Source organism: Patagioenas fasciata, chromosome 14 (assembly GCF_037038585.1).
Source record: "Patagioenas fasciata isolate bPatFas1 chromosome 14, bPatFas1.hap1, whole genome shotgun sequence".
NCBI lineage: Eukaryota > Metazoa > Chordata > Aves > Columbiformes > Columbidae > Patagioenas > Patagioenas fasciata.
Window position 1 is genome coordinate 16,199,487 of NC_092533.1, and position 25,531 is coordinate 16,225,017.

At 41.5% G+C, this 25,531-nt stretch overlaps 1 protein-coding gene across 2 annotated transcripts in view; it reads left to right on the plus strand.

The window, feature by feature from the left end:
- The window catches only part of SLIT3 (slit guidance ligand 3), a 488,520-nt gene that overhangs the window by 260,758 nt on the left and 202,231 nt on the right, over window positions 1-25,531 (plus strand). For both annotated transcript variants that reach the window (XM_065848802.2, XM_065848803.2), the window contains exon 7: window positions 11,066-11,137. In XM_065848802.2, coding sequence (XP_065704874.1) covers window positions 11,066-11,137 — 72 coding nt within the window. The remainder of the gene's footprint in view (window positions 1-11,065; window positions 11,138-25,531) is intronic.

Genomic DNA, 25,531 nt, shown 5'->3' on the forward strand with positions numbered 1-25,531 from the left:
CTGTATAAAACCTCATGATGCTGCTGACAGTTGTTCATCTGCGGCGTGGATTAAATAAATATATTAAAGGGTAAGGGACTCAAATGCTGCAGCAATCGCATAAATGCCAGAAATAGATTGATGCCATTTGCTTTTATGAATTAAAACCTATGGTTTCATGTAGGCGGAAAGAAACACTCTCCGATGAATAGATGGCAGAGTTGTCCCATATGCTCTGTGCCCTGTTCCTGCAGGATAGACTGTAGTGCCACGCTGATTTTGTAAACCATTGTTCAGAAAATTCAAGATGTGCTAACAAAAACTGAATGTAGTAATCCCAACATATTGGATGCTTATGGTTCACATGGGTGTTCAAATAGGAACATTTGTTCCAAAATGCTTGTAAACATAAATCTGCAGGATGGATTGCTGTCCTTACCCTGGGCGATAAACATTTCACAGATGACGTGAATTTGGCTGGCTTGAAAACAATATAACAAAATGGGTTTGGGTGGGTTTTTTTGGTTGTTTTTTGGTCAACTGTGATCCAGTTTGCTGTGTATTTCCATAGCACTTTTCAAAGAATTTTAAAATTGCCATAATTACTAGGTCCTAAGATAAGCAAGAGCAATGTTATTTTTGGTTCCCCTTTCATATATCAGGTCATCTATTTGCTTTCCTTTTCTACAATCTGTTCTGGGTTTTCTTTTGACTCTTCTTTAAAGTTTTTTTTTTTTTTTAGTTATTCTTTCCTAACGCTTCTTGTTCTGTAGATGCCCTGTTAGGTGTTTTGGGCTTCCATTTGTGTTACGCAGGTATTATATTGACAGCGTAGGTGGGTTTTGCAGGTGTTCCAGCAATGGTGTAGATTTGGACAAAGGACTGAATGGTAGAGGAGGACACAATCCACAAAGGCAAGGTTTGAGTGACATCTTCTTTATGGAATATGTCAGGAGATGGTTAATTTGGGGCAACGAAGATGCTGAAGGGAGTGGAGCATCTCCCGTGTGAGGAAAGGCTGAGGGAGCTGGGGCTCTGGAGCTGGAGAAGAGGAGACTGAGGGGGGACTCATTCATGGGGATCAATATGGAAAGGGGGAGCGTCAGGAGGATGGAGCCAGGCTCTTCTCGGTGACAACCAGTGACAGGACAAGGGGCAACGGGTACAAACTGGAACACAGGAGGTTCCACTTAAATATGAGAAGAAACTTCTTCATGGTGAGGGTGGCAGAGCCTGGCCCAGGCTGCCCAGGGAGGTTGTGGAGTCTCCTTCTCTGCAGACATTCAAACCCGCCTGGACACCTTCCTGTGGAACCTCAGCTGGGTGTTCCTGCTCCAGGGGGGGATTGCACTGGATGAGCTTTCCAGGGCCCTTCAACTCCTGACATTCTGGGATTCTGTAACAAAACTGGAAGATTTTAGTGGTTTTTTGAACCTTTTACCAGCCTTCTCAGACTAACAGGAGTGTTATTTGCTTACTCATAAATAAAGAAATACATATATACATATATATATGAGTAAGCAAATGTACACACATAACTACGTAAGTTACGTATATAAGCAAAGTGCCTAGAGAAGTGCAGGGTGCTATTTTTATGAACATAGTACAAATATAAATAAATATGTAAAAGTGCACAGCAAGAACCCACCCTTTCATCAAGGTTTTTGTAGCCTAAGTGGGTAATGCAGAAATCCAAAGCACATATTATGTTAACTTATTTGGTTGAAGTCACATAGGAGAACAAGCAAATTTGGGGCAAGGAAGTGCAGATTCAGAGCTGCAACCATAAGAAGTAATTCCAGTGGGAATTTGTGTGTGGAACTTGAATTCATCGCCTTTGGTAGTGAGAATGAAGTTTGATGTAAATGCTTTAAAAGCTCAGAAGCTCGACGATAAATTCTAACGTCTCTCCCAGCCTTAGCACCGATTCCTTAACTTGTGCACGTGCTTATCTAGTATTGACTACAAGTCAACCGCAGATCTGACTTGCAAAATGAGATGTGATGCTAAGAAATGACAAATATAAAGACTCTTAAGTACAGAGGATCAGGACATTGCATGTGCATTGGAGCAACCACTGGAAAACAAATCTCAGATGTTTTTATAGTATCTATTGATGGCCTTGTTTTATATCGGTGAGAGGGCAGCAGCCTTTGGAGCTCAGTTATATGATGTACCTGGGTCTCCTGCTATTTTTCCTGTACAACCTGGAAGTCGCATACCTGGAAAGCAGAGAAACATGAAAGCAAAGTGAGGAGTCAGAATTTGGAGCTGCATGTGCACCTCAGCCATTTTTGGAGCATTTGTGTGTTACAAACAAAATCTCTGTCTTTACTAATGCCTGGACAGGTGGGCAGCGAACAAGACAAGCTCTGGCTAAGCCACGTCTCCTTCTCTTAAAGTAATTGCAAACACTTATTTTTTCATTGGTTATTTTTCGGTGGCAAATTTTACAGCAGAAATTACTAGAATAAAGTTCACGTCTCAAAGGCGAGTGCTGTTGCCTGATCAGTAAAAGAGAAAAGGGTTAAAGCCAAACAAAACACCTGGAAGGAGCCGCCCCCACAGCTTTTGTGCTCTGGAGTGCCACTTATCCTAAAATTGGAGCCTAGAGCAGTATTCAAGATGAGATGCTCTTTGGAGCCTTGTAGAAAAGCTTCCGAGCTTGTGCTAAGCAGGATCAGGACTGGAAACCCGTGTCAGAGTGATTTAAAACTAATGCAGCATCTTGAAACGTGTAGCATCTGTTAACGATACTCCAGTGACTGTGGGTTTCAGTATTTTAGCACTTCTTGGATGTTGAGGGACTGAACACAACCACGTTGAAAATAATAATAATCCTTCAAACCAAAATGAGACACTGAGATATTGAAAATTTTTCATCCCTTTATGGATATAACTGGCCTATTCATCCACTAGGTATTAATATTAATTTTCTAATTTAACAAAAACATCACAAAACCTCAAGATTCTCTACTGGTTTGCCCAAATTTACCCACCGTGTAACAAGGCTGGTACTCTGCTGTGATTTTACTCACAACACTTACTATTTTGGTATTATTTCCTCCTAATTTTTTTAAGAGCTAGAAAACATATCTCAAGCCATTGTACGAGTGCAGGTGATAGAATTACTCTAATGTAATATGTGATTTCAAAGGGGACAGATGTCTGGAGACTGAATGTCAAGATTCCTTTTTGCCCTGTCATCTCCCTAAATGTGTAAGAGTGCAGCTTCTGGTGTCTGGCCCTTGGGCACATTCACCTTCGCTTAATTGCCGAGGTCTATTGCATTTGCTCCCTGCCACAGCCTCTATCCTGCCATGCAATTTTCATGTTTGCTGAAAAAGTCTAAGCCTCTTAAAGGCATGAGAGCCCCGGTTTTCCTCTCAAAGCTGAATTTAGTGAATTATTAATGATAAAAATGTGTAAACAGTGAAACACGTGAATTGCTACGTTGTTTGCTAAGCATCCCCTTGCTTTGCTGCATCCTGTCCCTTATCCCGCGGGTGCCCACGGGCATCCTCAGTGCCCCGGGGATGCTCTTGTGCCGTGTCCTTGGGGCAGTGGCAATGTCACCCCGGTCCTGTCCGCTCCTGTCCTGTGCTGGGGGTGAGAACCAGCACAGCAATAACCTGCCTTGCTGCAGCACTCGACAGAGTTTCCTGCAGCTGAAGCCATGGTTTAGAGATACGGGTAGCGCCAAACAAATTGTGTCTGTCTCGAACAAGTGACAGCTGATATAAATTTTAATATTAAGGGATGAAGCATTCTGTGTCTTTCTTTTTTCAGTTTTGGTTCTGTAATGGATTTGTTACTACACGGAACATACGCACAGAATCATTTTCAAGGAGAAAAACCCAAACCCCAGTTGCATGCTGCTATGTTGATCGGCTGTAACAGCCAGCCTGCGGAGGCTTATTTGGTTTTCCTTCAAAATGAGCATGACTTATGTGCTGTTAGTTCCGTGTAAGTAATACTGTGATGGCACATGAGTCTGTGTAAAGATTGACCTTGCTCATAGTACGCACCTCGCTGTGTGACTTGGGCTGCGGGGCCACTGGGGCTGCCTGTGGGGCAAGTGGAGCGGTGCTGCTGTCCTGCAGGAGGGACATGGCCATGGGGAGCCTGTCCCTGCAGATACACCATTCCTGTGCCCCTTAGGACACTGCACAGGCTTGCGAATGGGGAGGAAGGGGCTCAGGGCTCGATGGAAGTGTTGGCCACAGAGGTGGAACCAGAGGTGACTTCCAGCTGTTCTTGCAGGTCAGGGTGGAAATGGCAGCTACTGAGTGATCCAGTTCCACCTGCAGCAGCGAGCAGGGTGCGAACCTTCTGTGCCACCTCTACCCCATGCTCTTTGGACATTACAAATTTCTACTAATTATTTAGATTAAATATCTGCATATTTTTTCTATGCAATTGCCTTATTTTCGACTTTTCCACATAGTAACATCACTAGTTATATTATTTCCTATTGATATTCCTAACGTGATTCCCTGGTATGATTTCCTATTAACAAGGTGAATGATTAGTAACATTTTGGAATTAGAACTTTTCTTTATATGTGGTATTTGATACTTGTCAACCAAAGGTAACAATAAATGAAACAGAGATTCAAGTAAGTGCAAACCTTCTGAAAATGTAAAAAACAGTACAGTAAATAAGTTCCATATCCTCTAACACCCATTTTATCTTCCTCATTTCTTCCCTATTCCCCTTTGGGGCTATGGCAGAGGAGAACAACAGATGGTTATCAGTCAAGAGTAACTAGGGAAACCACAAAACCTGCCCCAATTGCTATGGAGACAGCCATTTCTGTGCTTGGTATGCACTATTTGTTACATCAGCAACCAGAGGGAGTTAAAAACAGAAAAAAAAATGTTCTAAACCCCCAGCTATTGAAGGAAATCTTGGGTTTGTGTGTGTGTATTCTTGTGGGAGGAGGCAGGAGGAGTCCACTTGTTGTCACTTAAGTTTTGCATTAAGCTAACACACTGCCTGGTTTGTGACAGCAGCATTTTGAATTGTGAGTTAATGTAATAATAATAATAATAATAATAGTAATTTTTAAAAAACCTTGAATACTTAATACTTTTGAATAGTTTGCAGAGTGATTATTTGTAAGCAATTCTGTCCCTCCACATCAGATGTGCTTCCCCCCTTACTGAACAGCCTGGCAACATAGGTTGGGTATGAAAGCTGGAGGCAGAGAATATGGCTGTGTCTGATTATTTCGCGAGGATGTGCTCTTTGTGCACAGTGCTTCAACCATAGCTTTTGGCAAAACCACGTCTTTAGGAGAAAGAAACAAATAAATACATTTTGGAACACTTGTAGAAATCCCAGAGAGAGATTTCAGCTTGATCACAGCCGCTCTGTTATTTGTGTTCTGCACCACTGATTTACTCCACTCATTAATTGTTTTAATGTTGAATTTAATGTATCAATTATTTAAATTTTGTCATTCAATCAACATCTTATAGAATGATCTCAGTAAAGCAACAATAAAGACTAAAAAGGCGTGAAAAGCTACTTTGTAATAACTTTATATTAGTTCAATTTAATCAAATTTAGTTTCAGTTCAAAGGACTATCTGTTACCATTTATGGTGCTTCCTTATCAATTTAATTTAAGGACAGGGAATTTAGTTGGGTAGGTAAAAAATTTTACACAGAATATTGGGTCACTTTCCTTTGAAATTTTAACATTCTCAAACTTACGTAAGGACTGGTTTGGAGACTGGAAAATAAACGTTATAGAGTGTCTGTCTAATCCTTACAGGTTATTGAAGGGTGTCGACTGTCCAGGAAAGTGATGGCGTAGACCCAGAATTAGAAAATAAATGCAAAAGGCTTGTTAAAAACTGTTGTCCAAACCAAGGTTGTTTTGGAGATGTAATTAACAAAATTAGTTTTGTTTTTATAACAACAGTTCTATAGTAAGTTAGGGTGAATTCACCTTCCTGTGAAATAGCGATTGAGAATTCCATTTCAGTAAGACAAAACTTTTAATATGGATACTTCTGGTTAAATATGCAAGCCTTTTATTAACAAGGAAACGGCTCTTGCTTAATCTTGGATCTATAGCAGTGGATATTTATAAGAGTAGTAATTTTGTATCTGTAAGTGTAGAACTTTCTTAAATGTGCAACTATTCTTACACTTCTTTTTATACTAAACACATAAAATATGACAAAGAAATCTGAAAAGTATATAGTGCAGTACTTGCTAATACAGGCTTTTATTTGATTATTTAACTAGATTCTGGGTAACATATATAAAGAGGTTATAGTAATTAAACTCCTGTCACAGTATAATTAAAAACCAGATTAACATTTGAGCATTGCAGTTGCCCTCGTAATGTTTGTGAATGTAAATAAAATCCCTCACTGAAACAAAGTATAAACCACCAAATATATCATTTATTATTGAGAATGTTGATGTTTGAAGGGCCTCTTCTTCGTGAATGTGAGCATGGCTAATTGCAGAAAGAATACCAAAAGCTCTTACATATGGCTTCAGGTTAGTTGTTACAATATGAAGAATCGTTGCTAGAGATATAAACGTAGGGTTTTAAACATTGACTAACTTTTAATGTTAGTAAAAGATTAGATTATTTTGGTGTCAGAAAATTTTACCCTTGATCAATTCAATTCTTTAGTATTTTAGAACAGTGGATTTTTGTTTGTTTGGGGTTTTTTTTTTGGGGGGGGGGGTCATGGGTTTGTTTTTAATGTTAAATCAGTAGCATGATAAAAATGACATCAGCTTTTGCTGTGAGCAAAAACTCCAAGCCTTGGTATTTCAAGAATCGCTTCAAATGGCAAAAGAATATGAACACTGTAAAATCCTATTTCTTCCAAATGTTATTTGAAATTTCACTCTCACGTATGATAGATAATGTACAAATGTAAAGGATAAGCCGCAGTTCTACCCTGTCAGGAGAACAGTGTTTTAAACAGTTAAAGCCGTGTCTTGGCCGAACCATAGACCGTCCGGTGATATAAATCTAATAGGATGCAGCATTATTTCTCATTTCATAGAGAGGTGATTTGTGTCCAAGTGTTTTTCTTCAAAGCATCAATTTTAAAGATAGACAATGATTAATCAGTTGCATATAATTTAGTCACATAGTTTTTCTGCCTTTTAATAAAACTGAGACTATTGGGTCATGCTTAGAGTCAGATTATAATAATACACATGGCATGATGTATTATAGCTCTACCTTACGAAACACGCCTTTTCCCCCGAACAGTTTTCTGAATTCTCCCGTTGTTTGTTTGCATTTGTCTGTGTCACGCTTCACCTAAACCCCATGTACCCATTGAGTATTTTCCATGCTTGAGTGTTTTGCTCCATTCTGTGAGATCCTGGTGATGCTCTTCGTGCCCCTTGGTGGGTCACAGGGGGGCTCAGTGGCCCACAAGCTGCTGGTTCACCGATATCGGAGCAAGAACCTTCTGACAGCATCACCCAGCCCGGGTCTGATGCTCAAGAGATGCAGCATTTCACCGAAACGCTCTAACCCAAGGAAGAGGTAGATATCCGTCTCACTTAGCAAAAACCTGGGAGCTCCAAGTTTGGCTGTGTTTATTTGTTCTTGTCTTGACTTATAGCTCTTATAATGCGCCACATGTGTGGCATTGCTATTTCACACAGCTCGCTTATTGCGGTTTCATTCATCCTTTAGCATCTTTAAATAGAGGCTCGCTTTTTCTGCCTGAGAACCCTTATTTTCTTCGGAGGCAGTTGAATCACGGGGTATTTTTAGATGAAGTCTGAGTTTAGTGCTGTGTTCCTTCAGAAGGCAGGAGGGAATGGAGGCATAAAAACTCACTTTGTCCATTTTGAAATTGTGTCTTAAACCTCAGTTTGTGTTATCTGACCTTTTTTACCATCACATTACACCATTACATGCATAACATCCTGTACGTAGTATTGAGGAGAAAAAGATCCTCTAGAAGTGGTATGAACACTGACAAATGGAAATGGCATTTAAATCTGAATAAATTCTTCTGCTGGCTGGGACCCCTTTTTGACTTTACCTGTAAGGCTGGAGCAGCTGATCCGTGTCTCAGGTAACGTGTGCGGGTGAGGGCGCGTTCAGACAGCACCAGTTAAGGAATGAGAGCAGTGTTGCAAGTTCCACAACGAAATGTATGTGCCACCTGCTCTGAAATACTGATTTTTTTTTCCTTTTTTTTTAAGGCAGAATTTTTACTTTATCTGCGTACGATTAGTTTTATTACGGTAAGATGTTCTCAACAAATGGTAGGCATGTCTGTTCTGCACCTTGAAGAGCTGCATGCACAGCTTAGCCACGTTGAGGATGTGATCTGGCTGCTCGCCCACGTGTTTTCACGGGTAGAAAATGATGTGTTGAGCACCTGTCTTTGCCTTTCTATATGGCTTTACCTGAGGTTTTCTCGAAACTTTAAACACATGGTCTTGGAAGGAAGATGTTGTTTAGGCTTTAGACTCTCAAATCTCCAGTCTCCGCTTAGACACTCACCAGGGTGTTCTACAGACACAAAGAAACAGAATTTCCATCTTTACACACAGAGAAATAAATGGGGAGCTGAAGGGTCTTAAAAAGTCATGCTTAATTTTAAGGCAACTAATAGTTCTGTTCCTTTTGAGAAGAAATTCTCATGCTTAGAGTTAAACACAGATGTGAATGTTTTGCCGTGATAGATACCAGGAGTCGTGAGCTCTGTTCCAAAGCAGCATTAAACGTGCGGGTGTCTCCAGAGACTGCGCAGAGCGAGTTTATGGGGCAGGCAGAATCAGGGTCTATCTCGAAGGAATAGTTTCCCTATTTCCCGCTATCCTGCTAAGTGCGTGTCTTCTGGGCACCTGGAGGCTTCCCTGGCTGTGATTTTGGGGATGAATCACACGGACTAAACTTGGTTTTAGCGCTAGCGTGGCTGGACCTAGAGAAATATGATTGTCATTACGCTTTTTCAACAAAAATCAATCTATGACAGTAGCGGTTTTTAAAAAACCCAATACACTGCATAGGAAGCCCTTCAATCAGAAGGCTTTTTGACTAGCACACTGGGTTTATTTGCTTATTTTAGTCTATTTGGCAGAAAAATCAATATTATAGTGTAACTCAAATAAAAATAGGCAATATATAGTACTTTCTGTGCAAGAGAGAGGTGGTTCTGAAGTTGTGCCTTTCTCTTCGTCATGCTAACGTGTGCCAACTTTGTGTTTAATAAAGCCAACTGAAGTGTGAAGTACTTAGTCATGCAACCAGCGTTATATTTAACTCATTTTAAGTTTATTCTGCCTGAAATGCACCATTTTTTTTTTTTTCTGTTTGAGCAACAAATATTTAACGACCCACACAATTAAACAGGGATGTTGGAAAAAGCCACTCAGCAAGCCCTGGTCCTTCCAGCAGTCAAAAATAGATCATTTCTAGCATCTTTCCTAGGTGGTGGGAGAAACAGAAAGAACATAAATATGTATGTGTATACTTATGTACACATACTATGCATGAACTCTTAGCTCCAGAAAAATCAATTTTGGATTATTGTACATCCCGGTATCTGTCAGTATAGGACACATTGCTGAAGTTTTGTCAAATTCAGCATGTTATTCAAAGTTATGAGACCTATGAGAAACCATAGCTGGGCTTTATGCTCGCTAAGTTAAGGTAGACCTTATAGTGTGCATGGTCTTTTGTGCACTTTAAATTGTAAAAAATGAGACCAGACTACATTACGAAGGATAAGTTTCCCGTATATACATATTCAAGGTGTTCCATGTTAGTAGACCAAACTCAATCTTTAAAGGGCTGCATAAAGATTATATTTACCATTGCTTCGTTTAAACCTTTGTATTGCCTTCTACTCTTTACCCCAAAGTTTGTTTTGTGATTATACTGTAGTGCTCTGTCTATTTATGAGTGTAATGTATTTGCTATCTCTGCATATATATTTATTACTTTGTGATAGTAGCCATAAGCTGCAATACAATCTTGGGATCTTTGTTCATGATACTTTACACACAGAGGCCAAACGCTCCCTGCCTGGCCAAATCTAAAGTACGAGCTATGCAAAGAGCAGTATAATATACAGTCAGGAGCCTGCTTCTGCTTTTTATGAGATGCAGATATTGTACTTACATGTGGGTAGGTACATAATTTTATTTCTCTAAGTGTGAACTTTAAAGGATCAGATGTCAGCAAACGTAATCACTGAATTTTAAATGTGACTTATAACTTCAATTTTCTAAGCAAAAGGGACAGATGTAGCGGCACTGCTGTGTCCGCGTATGTTGTAAAACATATTTAAATCGTGTATGCGGGGAGACAAATGAGAGACCTCCGCCATCCAAATATTAAATTACACATTTTGAAGCAAAATAGTGCTTTAAGTGTACATGCGTATAATGCTTTCTGTCACTGGATTGCTCTCCCTGATGCAGTTAGACAGAATCTGTGTTTAGTCAGAGATCTTTCAATAGAACGGGCTACCAGATGGGACCAGTAACAATGCAGAGAGGCATCGAACCACCACAGACATTTGGTGCTTAGAATAATAAAAAGACTATAAAATTAGATTAGTCGAGTCTAATTTGGAATTGGTATATTCCCCATGCACTCTCACAGCTCTCGGGCAGATAAAGCCTGGAGATTTAGTACTGTCAGGACAGAGGACTCCAACTTCCACTGAAAGAAGAAAAGGCTTTCTGGGAGGTCACGGAGGGCAGCCCAGTGACCTCCAATGATTTACAGGCCTTTAGCTTAATGAAATTGTTTCAGTGACATGACGGTAAAAGCTCATAATGGATTGGATGCCCTAATGTAATGAAATTACTCCCTTCTGCCTTTAAAAAAAAAAAAAAAAGGCGCAATTAATATTTCCTGAGAGCTGCCAGGCTCCAGTGTGCGGTGGCGTGCCGCGCTGTCAGGCGGCAGCCAGCAGAGCAGCGCGGCGAGCGGCGTGGCGGCCGAGCCGGCGCTGCCGGGGGGCGGAGGGGACACCTCGGTGACGGGGGAGCCCCCAGCCTGGCGCTCCGAGGCGGCTCTGCCCGTGCCGGCCCCAGCCTTCATCCTCTCCCCTTCCTTTCTGCAGGCAACTGGACAACAACCAGATCAGCTGCATCGAAGATGGAGCCTTCCGAGCCCTGCGCGACCTGGAGATCCTGTGAGTTGACTTGGTGCCGGGGCGGCGGGGGGGGCTCTGCCCGGGCTGCGGTGGCTCTGGGGGCTTGAAATCCTCCCTGCCCACCTCCGACCGGGCGTGTAGGCAGCAAAGTGAGAGCTCACGCTTCCCCCAGGCTGGGGTTAGTGCTAATTAAGCCACAATAGACGACTTTTCTCAGGAGCGGGGACGTTGCCGTGCTGGCTGGTGTGTGAACAGATGGGGTTCAGTGGGATTCCAAGTGCGTCCGATGTGTGCTCTGCAGCCACAAACCCGGCCGGGTCTGCCTCGTGTCGGGTAACAGGTTCGTGGGGAACAATATGACGAGATATCTGACAATTGCCCTAGACAAAAAGCTGTTTGAAAGGTGTTTGGTGTGTCAGAGGGAGGAGAGACGGGCGTTTGGCAGGCTTGTTCAGTGCAGTCATTGGTTTTGGGGAGGATCCTGCTCTGAGGGCTGAAATGTTGTAACGCCACGTTGTGCTCTTCATGTACCACAAACTTCACACATCAGCTGTTAATGCTGCCACACAGACCAAAATAAAAGGATGTGACAGTGAAAGGTGACTCTGACAGAGATGAAGCACATTAGATTGAGAGCACTATCATTGTAATGTAAAATCCAATATCACCCAGGACTCAGGATCTGAGCAGATAATTTCTTATTACTAATAGTTACTTGTTTGCTTAGAGACCTTTTCTGGAATAGCTTTTGACTATATGAACTGATGGAAAGCTTTCCTTTTTACCCAAAAGTTAATGCTGCAAAGCTAAAAGTGTTAATTCTTGTGAAAGCACAGAGTCCTTAGCCAAAATGGAGAGGAACAGGGTGGGGGGGGACCAAAATTCGAACCCTCAGTTTCCAAACTGGAGTTACACCGCTCCAGCACAGAATACATGTAAATACAGCAGAGGAGGCTTGCGCAGACTGCGGAGGAGCTTGCTGTTAAATTACACGGTGTGAGACAGTCCATGGTAGATGGTTACGCTCGGCTTCTGCCTCACGCGGTGCTGGGGATCCAGCAGCTGGAGGCATCGCCCGGGCGGTACGGCCAGCGCCACGGTGACCTGAACTCGCGTGTCATAATGGCCGGAATTCTTCCCCAAGGGCCGTGCCCACGCCGCGGTGATGCTCAGAGGAGTTTGGCCGTCGGCTTCAGCAGAAGCAGGTTTGGCGTCCTGAGGGACCTCGGGGGTGGCTCTGCGTGTTTGTCACGGCTGGGCCACCTTTGGTCGCCCTCTCTCGCAGGCTGGGTGCTGGCGGTGACCAGGTGTGTGTTGCTCACACCGAGCTAGCTGGAGGTATCTGCAGAGTTTCTGATCTGGGAACTCATGTTATCAAGACTATTGTCTGAATTCTGTATTACCAGCACTTTTTAGGAAAAGTAATGTGTTACTGCTATAAACTTGTACTTGTCAGTCAGATTGAAAAGTCTACTGTGGGATGGAAGAAAGGAAGAAAAAAATATCACAAATTCCTATAAAATTGACTTTTTTTTTGTTTAATGGACTGGTTTTCCATATCCGCAGAGAGTGAATCAGTCCTCCCCTGAGAGCAGACTGTGCTATAACTTTCGCTAAAATAGGCTGGACAATAAATGAAGCCTTTTTTGTAATACACAGAGTTCTGCAGGCTCTGGAAAAGTTGCTGGGAATGCATTCTTTCTCCCCAGCATGTACTAGATGTTGAATTAGTTTATTTACCTCCCTGCTTTTAATTGCTTAATTTTATGCTAGTGATTTGTGGGCGGGAGAAGAGGAGGATGTATAAAATAAATCATAATCAGTTCTTTAATGTATTTTTAATTTTCAACACTGACATACTGCTACAGGAAAAATCAATCTTAACTCTAAAAGATGGGAAAATAGATTGATAGTATCTATTTCTAAAGGTATTTTTCTTGCAGTCACAAAATGTGAGTTTCATATTTCCAACCTAGTTTGAATTTTCTACCAAGTTTTTCTTCAAATAAAGTTTGAACATTTAAATCTGGCTATCAAAATAATTCTGCTTATTGCCCTGGCGAATATAATATCTTCAGTTGTAAAGCAGTCATAAATGTTAAAAAATTAAAGGGATTAGAATGATCAAAGAATATTAAGAAGTAAAAATAAAGTTCATCCTTTCAAAGCCACTATGTATTTTATGCAGATAAATTTTAACCTGCGATGCAATCTGTAGAAAATATTTAATAATTCTGGCAAAAATTAATCTAATTATGCATTTAAACAGTTTGCCAGGATACCAAATAATGTAATTCTTCTTTATCTTACTGAAATCTGGTGACCTTTCTGATATCAAACATTTACCTTTCTGCATCTTTTCTCTGCACACCTACCTGTCTACCGAATTCTATAGTCTGTAGATAACTTGGAACAGAGACAAAATGCTTAGCATTTCTCTAAAAAAACATATAAAATTAAGAATGCTATTTAAAAACACCATGGTTTCTAGATTGCACTTCTCATTGCCCTTGAATTCCTCAAAAACCTTGAGCTCAAGGAGCTTGGTGATCTGATAGACGTGGGAAGAGAAGGAAGTCGTGCAATGAAGTCACAATGAAGGGCACTCCGTGGTCCATGTTACTTATTTCTGCTTGTCGAGCAAACTGTTTTCATTTACGAGTTTTGTTTTCTTTTTCCTATATTATGGATAAGCAAATTTGAGGCTAATGGCAGTACTTGGCATGGTACGATGCGTCGCTAACTCTAGCGCTCCCAATGCCAACACAGGCTTTTGGTCACCTCTTTGTTTAGGAGCTTCTGGGTTTGAAATGTCCCCAAAGGTGCCCCTGCTCCTGTGCTCTGACCTATGGAGACCTCAATGCAGGTGCTACTGGCAACTCTGAGTTTGGGGTTAAAAAGCTGTAAAAGTGTTTAGTATGAAGTGCTTTGGTGCCTTGTGTTGGTTGTCTTTGCCCCTGCAGCAAGGTGAGAATACCGTCTGAGCCATGGCACGCAGAACTGACACGTTTAATTAAACATCCTCTCCTGGTAGTTCTGCATCGGGGCTGCTTTTGCTCATTTTTGCGTCAGGTTTTCTCTATGGCTTCCCGTCAAAGTTTTGGTTTTAATCTGTTGTCAAAATGGGGGTTTTTCTTGTTGACATACTTCCTTCTCCCCGTTTTGTAAGGCTATAAAGCAGATTGCGGTGGGTTTGTTCTTGCGTTCCAAGACACAGCAAGGTGCGTGCAACCACTGAAACAGCAAGAATACGTAAAAGGGACATGTATTTGTAAAGGAGTGGCAAAAGCTATTAACTAACTTATGACCTGTTGGAATAGAATTGTGCAGAAAAGTTGAAGAAAATTGGTGTGAAACTTTCACTGACTAAAGTGTCGTTTTTAGCAGGAGAAGGTTTTCTGCTCTGCTTAATTTCTAGTTATGTCCTGTGGCAATATCTGGCAATAACAGTATTATTGAGAAATATGTATTAGCGTAGCTGTAAGCATGTTTAAAGATTATTAAAGAAACCCTCACGCACACAAAAACCCAACCCAAACGAACAAAAAAACACAAAAAAACCCCACCTACTAGAGAATTCTTCAAATAATTGTCCAGTATTCCTCATGGTGTGTGGCAATACGATGTTCCTGTCCTGCTTAAATTAGAAATCAGTCCACAGCTTTATTTCCAAAACTATGAAGCATATGAGATAAAACGCTCAGAGCTCAGAATTTCACCTCAATCTCAGAATAAAAGGAATTAATTGCAAGTTGGTTCAGTGAGCTCAGTCAAGCTATATAATCATATGGAGTGAATGCACATGCTATTGTCGTTGGACTGGAAGTGCTGAACAATACTTGTGTTTTCAGTATTTGTTTCTCAGTGAGATGCAAAACTCAATTTAGCAAAAACCCCTTTTAATATATTATTGTTTTGTCTCACTGGGTAGCTTAAAAACTGAGTGGTGACATGGCAGTTGTGCCATGGGGACAGGACAGAAAGAACTACGAGTCTCTGTTGGCAGCTTAGGTGGAGCGCTTTCCTGGTTTTATATTGTAAAAGTTGTTTTCCCTCCTACTTTGCAATGATAGCCAGAGGGAGTGGAGCTGCGAGACATTTTATTCATTGCAGATTTTCTGGAAATAATATTCCCAAAACCAAAAGATTTCATCATAACAAGAGCTAATCTGAAGAGGACTGTGGATGATGTTCTATAAAGAAGGCAAATGAGTTCTCGCTGTATGGAGCTCATATGGAATGATTTGGGGTTTTCTTTTTTGTTGGTTATGTTAATTGTTGTAGCTCTTTCGTGTAATGTCTCTGAGCCTGAAAATCCTCTTTCCCGGCTTTCCCCTGCTTTTTGAAATGAATGAGCACTGACTGCGTCATTGAGACTGTAGCGACAGGAGTCTGCCATTCAGCCCTGGCTGTAAAAGATGGTGATAATTCACTCTCAAGTAATAGTGAAGCGCAAGCAGAGTCACCCAAATATCCACAGCAATTATGTCATAACTTCCAAATGAGCCCTACGTATTTGATATTATTAAAAAATGAAAGTTCTTCAGATTGTAAATAGTAAACATGAATGAAAACACACCACCTTTCTATGCCCAAAATCTTAGAGCGAAAAGAATAGATTTCTTAGTAATTAAAATTTTTCCGTCAGTGTTTGAATAGAACCTTTTCACTCCAAATATTTCTACCTCCCTTTTCTCCCTACCCCGCGCCGAGTGCCCAGAACCCACATCTACATGTGCCGTGCTCTGGCTTTTCTCAGACTCTCATTCAGCACCGAGTCGTGTTCTCAGGACAGAGCGCGGTCCGTCCGACCAGTTGGTGTCTGCGGCCCCACTCCCTGTATGTTCCTGTCACAAAACGTTGTGCTTCATAAAAAGATTAATAATCTGTGCAATTTCTGATAGAGATGTCGTGGGTGAGCACGCTTATAATGAACACTGCCTTTTGTCCTGGCAAACTTTTAAGAACTTTTCTGAACGTGGATTGTTATTTTGTGCTACAGCCAGGATTTAATTGTTCCTTTGCTTGTCTTCTGCATGCTGAACACTCAGTTCTGTAGTCAGTTCTGTTTATTTGCAAAACGCTCTTCTGGGCATGTCCTAGCTAGATAGAAGATTTTTATTTGTTTTCCCAATGTGGAGAGTCAGGGAGCAAAAGTCATGACATAATTCTGAATATATGAGATGTCATTGCTTAATGAAAGCCTGAAAATGCCACACAAATGTGATTTCCTCCTCTATTTTGCTGGAAATTATGATTGGTTGAGGCAATCAGGATCAAATTTGAAGTCTGCAAATTGCATTCCTATAACTGATACCAAAGGACCTAAATACAATAATGAGAAGGAGATTTCTATTTAAAATGTTGTGCATAGCTGTTTTACTTACGCATACTTGAGTACGGCATAATTAAAATGATTGGATTTTGGGGCTGATTTGGTAGGTTGGGGTTTTTTTGTGTGTGTGTTTTCCTCCAAGGTTAGATGTTAGCTCAAATATATGTAAATGAGCAAAATGAACTCAAAATCTTTAGTTATTTCATCAGTCAGCATGTGCTTAATACGTGTCATAAAAACAGAACTGAAGGGAGTAACTGTTGGCAGTAGAAGAGTAATTGAAGTATTTACCAGTTAGGTAAAATACAAGGAGTTTGGCTTTTCTAAGGGTATCCCCAGTTTTCCTTGTCGAGCTTGTATCACAGGTAATCAGGTTATGCCAGAGAAATAACAAAAGTCATTCTGATGCACCCAGAGTATACAAGTGGACAAATGATAATTTCTGTGTCTCTTTACTCCATTACTTACTAGACTGTCCGGTAGTTTATGCCCTTCCCATTCTTCCTGTCTCCTGTATCGCCGTAGATCTTCAAGGGAAGGAGAAATGCTCCTGACGAACCCGGCTGCTGCTATTACAAGCTTTGTGTTAATTAAATCAGTTGGAAATAAGATTAGCTACAGAAATGCCTTTTCCTAGAGAAGATTTAGAAAGCTACTGCCCCCCTCAATGGACCCTAGTGAAATGAGATGCATAATTAGCTAAAGAACCGATGGAGGAAAGGTGGCGTGCTCAATAAGAAATGTTTTTATTTGTTGACACATGTTGGTGGGAGATCTGGAGTCATTGCTCAAGATATGGAAATGAACTCCGAGATAACCTCTGTTCTGTAACATCTTACAAAATGTGAGGTTGGAAGTACGGCAGGGTGAAAGCAACACTGTCCAGATGGCACCGCGGTGACGGGCTTTCCGTCAGAGACCAGCTGAGGTAAAATAAGTGGGCAAGAGGGGGCCTCTGAAAATCACTGGTGCCTGTTACAGATGTAATGTAACTCTCTCTTTATGGGGAGAATATATTTGCATAAATTCATTGATCAATGATTTTGCTAATCCTGCAGTATTCCAGGCATGTCCCAGCAAATTGATGAACGTTTCTATCAGTCCTCAGTGCGGATGGCTAATTATATTATGTATTTAGAAAAGATGGATTTTTTCCCCTCCTGGAGCATATGTAGTAGTTGAATGCTGTGCTCATTCTCCTTTCCTGCTCCCATTAGGCTGGAGGTTTTTTTTCCCTTTAAGAATAGCCTGGAGCTGTGCAGGCTGCAGAACTTATCAAGATAAGAGCAGTGCCAGGTTCGAATTATTAGTTTCATGAATCACTGACCAGTATGCTTTTTGAGGAAGCCTGGGTTTATGGCTTGTGTGGTGTAAGCCCTTTATTGGTGCTGCAGTCACTGCTCTGAGACTCCAAAGTCACAACTCCAGGAGACAGACATTTCTGGCAAACCTTCTCTCCCATGATATTAATTGTTTCATTTGCATGCTCTGCTCATCTTGTGACCTGCCCTCCCTCCCCTTTGACTAATATAGTTTCTTCGTCAGTAATATAAAAGATGTAGAACAAGCATTTTGACTGTTCAAAGTCAAATGAATGTGAACAACCTAATCCAGAGGACACTCAACTGTATATTTAATGCAGATGTGCAGCTTAACACCTCAACCAAAAGCTGAACTGAAGACTATGATGGGAATAAAACTCCTTGCAGATAAAGTTGAGGCGATGACGGAGTTCTTGAGGGAAAGTAACAAGTACAAGGTGGATGAGGAGTAATTTTCTGCCGTAATTTGGAATTCATTGTTTATATGACTGCCCAAAGCAGCTGGATGCCGATGCTGCAGTAGCTGGCTGTGATCCTGTCGGCGTTAATAAGGGGGTGAAGGCTGCATGTCTGTGTGGCACAGGCTTCTGTGCTATCAACGTCAAATACACCAGCACATCCTCAGCCTCTCGATGAACCTTGTGGGTCCCTTCCAGCGCGGGACATTCTAAGATTCTCTTGGACACCATTTGGGGTCCAGAGCTGGTGGTGAATGTGGGAACTCCTGCTTGCTCTGTCACCACAACAGCAAAAAAATGATGATTTAAAAAAAAAAGAACTGTTTCAAAGCATGTGGTGGTTCCCTTCTTTTCTGTGTGCAAGGAGAGGTATTGTTGGTGACGTGTGGGGATGTAAAAGGTGTGTCTTTTTCAGAGGTTGCTTTTGTCCCTCTGCTGTGCCGGTGCAGCAACACAGACAAAGGCTGTGCCGGAGCCAGTCTTTATGCAAGAGAGGGCTCAAAAGTCTCATTTATCTGGTAAGAGAGAGTATCATAATGATGAGAGCTCTGTATACCACAATTGTTGGTTTACCACTTCAAGCATTGTGTCAGATATTTAACCTTAAACTGTAGCTTCTGAGATCAGGGTACTATAAACTACTTATTATTAGCATTATTCAGTACTTTAGCTGGGACAATAATATTGTATCCATAGTAAATTAGAAACCAAAAGAGTAATGTGTAGAGAACTACCTTTCAACTGAAGTAGGTAATTACATCTGCACCTGAAAGAAGTGTAGTTAGAAACTGCCTCTGTTCTAAAAATCAGAATAGTGTCTTTTTCCTGCTGTTCACAATGTTATGCATTTAGTGTAAGTATATATGTATGTAAGCATAGATAATGAAAAGAGAAGGTATTTTTATGTTCAAATCAGGAAAAGTATTTTTTTTAAGCTTTAAAAAGAAAGGGATATAATTAGTGTAAATTAGTCTTTATGTAGTGTATCCAATTCTGTGGTGAAGAAAAAGAAAACATAAGAGCTACATTAAGGATGGAAGTATGAAACATTTTTAAAGTAATTTGAAGCCAAATAATCACAATTTTTATGCTAATTGAGTTATCATAAATGAAGCAATTTCATGTTAACTGGTTTGATACTTTTGAAGCAGAAATGCATTTCCCGAGGTTCAGTTTTGGGGTGACCAATCCAAACGCATTGGTTTAGTATGGACGGGTGATGGCTGGCCATGCTCGGGACATCTGCAGACCCTTAGTAATGAATTTTGAAATGCTTTAAGTTCATCCAGAACCCTTTGTTGCGATATACCATGTTACTCTTGAGTATTGTAGAGATACCTCAGAAAATAGCTTGGTCAATTGAAAGGGCATCAAATGAGGTGGCTGCATCAAGTCATTGAAGGAAACAACCAACACTAGTGCCAGTTGTTTTTTAAGTTGCACATCTTCACGGTGCTGGGTGGTGTGAGGTATCTGGGGTTTGCAAGCGCCAGACTGGCGGAGATGGGCATTTATTTGAGGGTAGAACACAAGAGAACATCATGGAAGACAAGTCGATGGCTGCTCTGAGAGGATGTCGGAGCATGTACCGAACTAGGTCTTTGTTCACCAGCTTGGAAAGTTTTATTTGCTTTTGCATCTTTTACCATTAGAATCCTAGATTGCATCTGTCACCAGAAGAGCTTTTTTTGGGGGAGAAGGGAGGGTGGCAGAGCAGCTCTTGCTTGCAGCTTTGGACTTGGCTCCCGTGATGGATGTTTGCCGCAATGCAGCATCTCTGCGCCGGGGCTGGGGGGCCGCCGGGAGCCCCGCTGGTGCAGGGGGAGGTTGGTGCTGGGCGGGCTCTGGGGAGGGGAATAGCCCCCGCCACCGCCGCCCGCGCTTCCTACTGGCTCCTTGGGCAATTTCAGTGGTGTCTTAAAAGGGTTGGGTCCATTTTATCTCTGAGACACCCCGTCTTCCCAACCACGGCTAGGGTGTTAGAAATCAGGTGAGGCGCTTCAGCTAATACTTAGGCTGAAACTGTTAGGACAGACCACCCCTAATGGTAGTTATATTTTCTTTTGTGTGCATGCAGATATTATGGGGAAGCAGCCATGCATGGAGAACAGTTGACTCCTTTTATTTAGCTGTTAGTTGCGCTTGTAGAATATTCCTGAACAGATCATGAGTGCTTTGAATTTTTTTCTGTATATATTTTAATTTCCACTTTTTCCCTCCTTGGACTGAACGCAAATGAAACACCGTGAGTATTCGTTATTCAAATTGTTATGGTTTCTCAGCTGTATTGCATATGCATGCATGCATATAAGCAGGTATTGCAGCTTCTCATGGGCAAGTGGTGTTTGGGAGAAGTTTAAAAATTGCAAAGATATATGTTTTTAAACATATTGACCTTTTCCTTGTGTGATGCCTGCAAGCGCTGTCTAATGTATTGTTAGAAGATAAGCTCAACATTTAATTCCTGATGGAAAGCAGATCCCTTTCCAGCTTCACCAAGAAACATGTAATTGCCCTTGTCTAGGAACTACGTGTTGTCTTTGTTCTTTCAAAACATTTATTTCCTCTATAAATGTAACTTTTCCTTAAGAACTGTTCATACATGCAAGTCTGAATTCACAGAATATGTATGTCACATTCCCTGTTTCATTCATGTGGATTTAAATGAGCCTATGTAATAGCCTTAATTTCCAGCATGTGTGGATTGCAGGTAGGGCCATCACAGACTGTTAAAACATAAAATAATTCCCGAAATACGGTCTGCATCTCTTGCATTTTGAGGATGCAATTTTGGCAGCAGAGGTGAAGTCCGCTCTTTAAAAGATTCGCTTCTTTTCCTTCCTCCGCTCTCAAGAGCAGAGCATTGCCTCTGTGGCTCCGTGCGGCACCGGGTCCGCTGGCGCGTTGCCGGAGCCATGGATGGTCTCTTCCCGCTGGGAATGCCCGGGGAGCCGAGGAGCTCCTGGGACCAGGGGGCTGCCCTGAACAGAGCGACCAGGGCCGTTATTTCACCTATAGGAGCGGGTGGATCTGCTGTTGGAGGGACATGGAAACCCAGGGCTCTGGCAGCCATGGAGCTGCCTAAAAGGCTTTTGTCAAACCTTTTGCGCTGACGCCCAGAGACTCGGGCTGAACTGCTGCAGGTGCTGATTGTGTTTGTTGTGGGGCAGGTCTGGGTTGGCCAGCTCGCCCCTCCCCGCCCCGCGCGGTCCCGCAGGCTGTGCCGCATTGCGGCACTTGGGAGGTGGCAGCAGCCCGGCGCGGCGGCGGTCCCAAAGAGGTTGGGTATCGTCACGCAGCCTCTTACAATGCACGGACAAGTCTGGTTTTTGCCCCTTTCTCTAGTTCTGAAAAGACAACTAATTTCTATCTGCCGCTTGGAATGGCTTTTCTGTTCCTGGGTGTGTTACGCCGGCAAGTATGAATAGGATATGTTCATTATCAAAATAGAGGCTTTTACCATGAGGTTGTAGCATTAAGGTGGCAGTGTACTCGGGATGAGACAAATTAAAACATGGTTTTGAAGAATGATGCTGTTCCTTTCTGATCCAAATTAAATCAGTTTCTTTAGAATTTCTTTTGGTGGAGTCCTGTAAGAAAACTGCAGCACTCAGCTGCCGGCATGCTGAAGTCTTCTATCTTGGAAATGTCCATCATGAATTGCCTTCAGCCTCAACAAATAGCCAAGGTTGTTTGTTCCTTTCAAATTATAGAGTTGGACTGTGTTTGAATGGGATGATGTTTATAAGACTGCTTTAGCTTCAGAAAGGACTAAACAGAAACAACCGTTCGGGCAGGAGTCTGAGAAATGATTTATCTTGCTGAAGTACTGATGCGTCAAACTGAAGGTTTGTATGATCTGACTCTGTCTTGTTGATTCTTTTTCATCCTTTCCATAAATACACTCTGGTAGGCTTTCAGACCGCCGTATGCTTTGAGAACCCAATCTACTTTCCATTGATTTTGGCAGGAGTAGCACAGAATTCATAAACTACAGTACCTGACATGCATGCACTTGGGTAACACCGAGAGCTGTATTTGTGAAGAAAAATATTTATACAACCGAAAAAAAAGGCATATCTATTTAACAATTAGTTTATATTAAAATAACTTGTTAATTTAATTATATTAATTCATTAAACAGAAGATTCTTTTTTCAATGTGGATGAGTTGAAATACAATAGAATTCCTTTTTTGATCACTGTAGCTCCTGTGAAAATCTGGACATAAATAAATAGATCACAGGGACTAGATTCACTCCCTGCTGCAATCAGCAGCACGATTACAGTGACTTCAGTGGACACTGGTCTGGGTATTATGATAACTGGACTTGTTCCCAGTGGTTCTAGCCAATAATACCAGCCCTGGAAATTGGGTACCATAGAGAAACATCAAAACGACCCTGATGATGTAAAACATTTATTCAGTGTTTACACAAATACTTTTATTTCTCGGAGTCCACATACTTACAGAAGAGTATGGATTTGAATGGGAGTTAGAGCCACAGCAGTCATTTGCGATACAGTGTGCTGAAGAATGTGTAGCCTGTGGGCAAAGACTTGAGAAAATGTCTTTATTCAAAAAAGCAGTGTTTCTTGTGCCATTTTTGAGTTTAGAAAAATAACTCATTGGAGAATCCTTAATTTAAAACTGAAGGAGTGTCTGAATAGTTTCAGCCTGCATTCTTTTGTCTTTGCACAAATGCTTTCAGAACTAAGATTTCCATTCAGACTGAATTGAATTTGTATTTTTTTTTGCCGGAATTAGGATGTCATGTAAAAGACTGGAAAGCTGATGGAAATTTCTCTAAAAAGCTTTTCCAGCTCTCAGTGGGTGTAGGCGTTAGAAAGAATTGGGAGATACAACTGGTACCTGTATTTTTTACAGCTAATAGAGGTGATTTCATAGTGTGGGAAAATGATATGTCTTTTTGTATATAGGAAGAGGAGACTTCTTTGAGAGGAGACGATAAGCCATTTCATGCAGGACCATGTGAATGATATTGTTGACTTAACATCTAACAAAGTCCACAACCGAAATGTACTGTGTACCCTCATTTTCTGTATAACCTTTATTATATTTTAGTTCAGCGTGACTTGGCTTGGCCTATTCTGTTCCGTTCCCAATTTATCTTGTTTCAGCTTATTTTATTTATATGTGCATTGGTATAAGTAAATTCGGCCATAATGATGCCTATATGCACATACAACTTAAATGCAGGGCTAAAGATAACATTAGAAAGGTTTCAGCATCAGTCACCAGACACAAACCTCCAGAATCCTTAATTTTGGTCCTGCTTGTATACATACAATACCATCTTTGATTGTACAGACCTGTAGGAGTTTTTTTCTGGCCTCTTTTACCCATTTGCACCGATTCCTAATTCCAATATCTCAACCCAAATAGCTTGCCCGACCTTTCTCTCGCTGCAGGTCCTGTCTTGCCCTCTGCTCTGCTCTCAGCCTCAGCTCCTGACCTCGCCATCCCCGAGACTCCAGCCAAGACACAACCAGGCTCCAGGGAAGGTTAACGCAGCAGTTACAGGACTTAAGTTAATATGCCCTAAAGTTATCGCTACAGGCAAATGTGAGCACCCTGGTTATTGCTGGGTGACAAAACGGGCGTTAAAAAAATAACCAACCAAGCAACAACAAACAAAATATTGTTATTGCAATAACCTGGTTTCCCCAGAGCCTGAAGTTTTTTAAACTAATCTCACTCCTTTGACGGGGGGGGGGGGGGAAAGTCTGCCCTAAACATCTGGCCTTTATAATAAGCTTAAATAGTTAAAATCTGGCAGTTATATGCAAATTAAAATCAGCCATGGGATGGGAAGAATCAGGCAATTGTAGCAGTAAACACTGCTGGCAGTTTTGTGCATAATTCCTTGCTAAGCTTATTTATTTTATTTTTTTCATACGTTTCTAAAAAGAACATTTTCTTTCCTCTGTAACCTTGAGACCAGTCGTATTCCTGATGTCAGCTTCCCAAGTAAACAATTCTAGAGCCTCTCATGTTGCTGTGATGAGAACATTTGTGAACCCATCAGCAAAAGAATAATGCTAGTACAGAAACCACAAATTGGCAACTCGTTATTTATTTCTGTGGATTTTACATGTCACCTGGAGACTATTTAGAAGATGATTTGCCTGGGCTAACATTGTGTTTAAAAATAGCACTTGTATAGTGCCAACTCATTTTGGAGTTGGGTACAAATATTGAGACAAAAACCCAGCTGTTCTTGCTTTTGCTGCTAATTTACGGTGTCAGATCAGAGCTCTGCTGCCATACGTCGCCGAATAAGGCCCCTTGTGAGATCATTTTGTTGTCTAATGGTTGAGAGTAATGGTTCAATCAGTGGCAGCATCAGTTGCTTTCGTGATGTGCCCACACCGTAGTTTTGGGCTTTAACCTTAAACAGTCTGTGGGGAGACCAAAGGCTTTGAGTACAAGAGGCACCCAGGACTCACCAGAACTCCTGAGATACTCAGCTGAGATTTGGAACTTCCCCAGCGAGCAAATCTGGGGTTCAGTGAAAGCCGAGGCTGAGGGCTGCGCTCAGTGCTGAGGGACAGAGTGCCAAAGCCTCTTTGCTTTTTTGTTAGAGGCCATGAGAAGCAGTAAATATTTAATTTAATGCAAATGCCTTCTGACCTGTGTGAAAAATAGTTCTTTACAGCTATTGAAAATATAGCTTCTTTTGTCCTACAATCTCAAAGTCAATTACAAACATTAATTATGGCAGTCTATAAAATTCAAGTCTTGGTTTTATTGCTAAAAATAGAGTTAGATTCACTTTTTGGAACTGGCGAAATGCACCTGCTTTTAGTTTAATTGGGTGGTGGGGTAGGGCTGGAAGGGGTCTGAAGTTGTCCTGTGTTGTCCCAGCCCAGGGCAAGGCCATCGAGCCCCGTGCCGTTCCCACCGGGGACTCGTTCAGGCTTTCATCACAGCCGATGGCTGCACACTCTGGAACAGCTCTCGTCTGCGTTTTCCTTTTCTTATTGTAAGAAACATTCCCCTCGTATCTAATAAAAATTTCCCTTTCTGAAATCTAAACCTGTTACTGCTTGGCTTAACCCTTTTGGAATATCGGGAACAGAGAACTTCTTTTCCATTTGCAGTGGCTTCTTTGTAGTTGGAGAGAGGTGTTATGAGGAGTAAAAGCGATATGAATCTGCTAGCATAGCGCTCTATGCTCCTGTCACTGTCAGTTTTAAAATTTGCTGCTGTTGCAGTCACCCATATTCATCTTCCATCTCTGTTATTTCAGACAGACCCCAAGATGCTCTTCTTTAGGTACATAAATAATGATGGA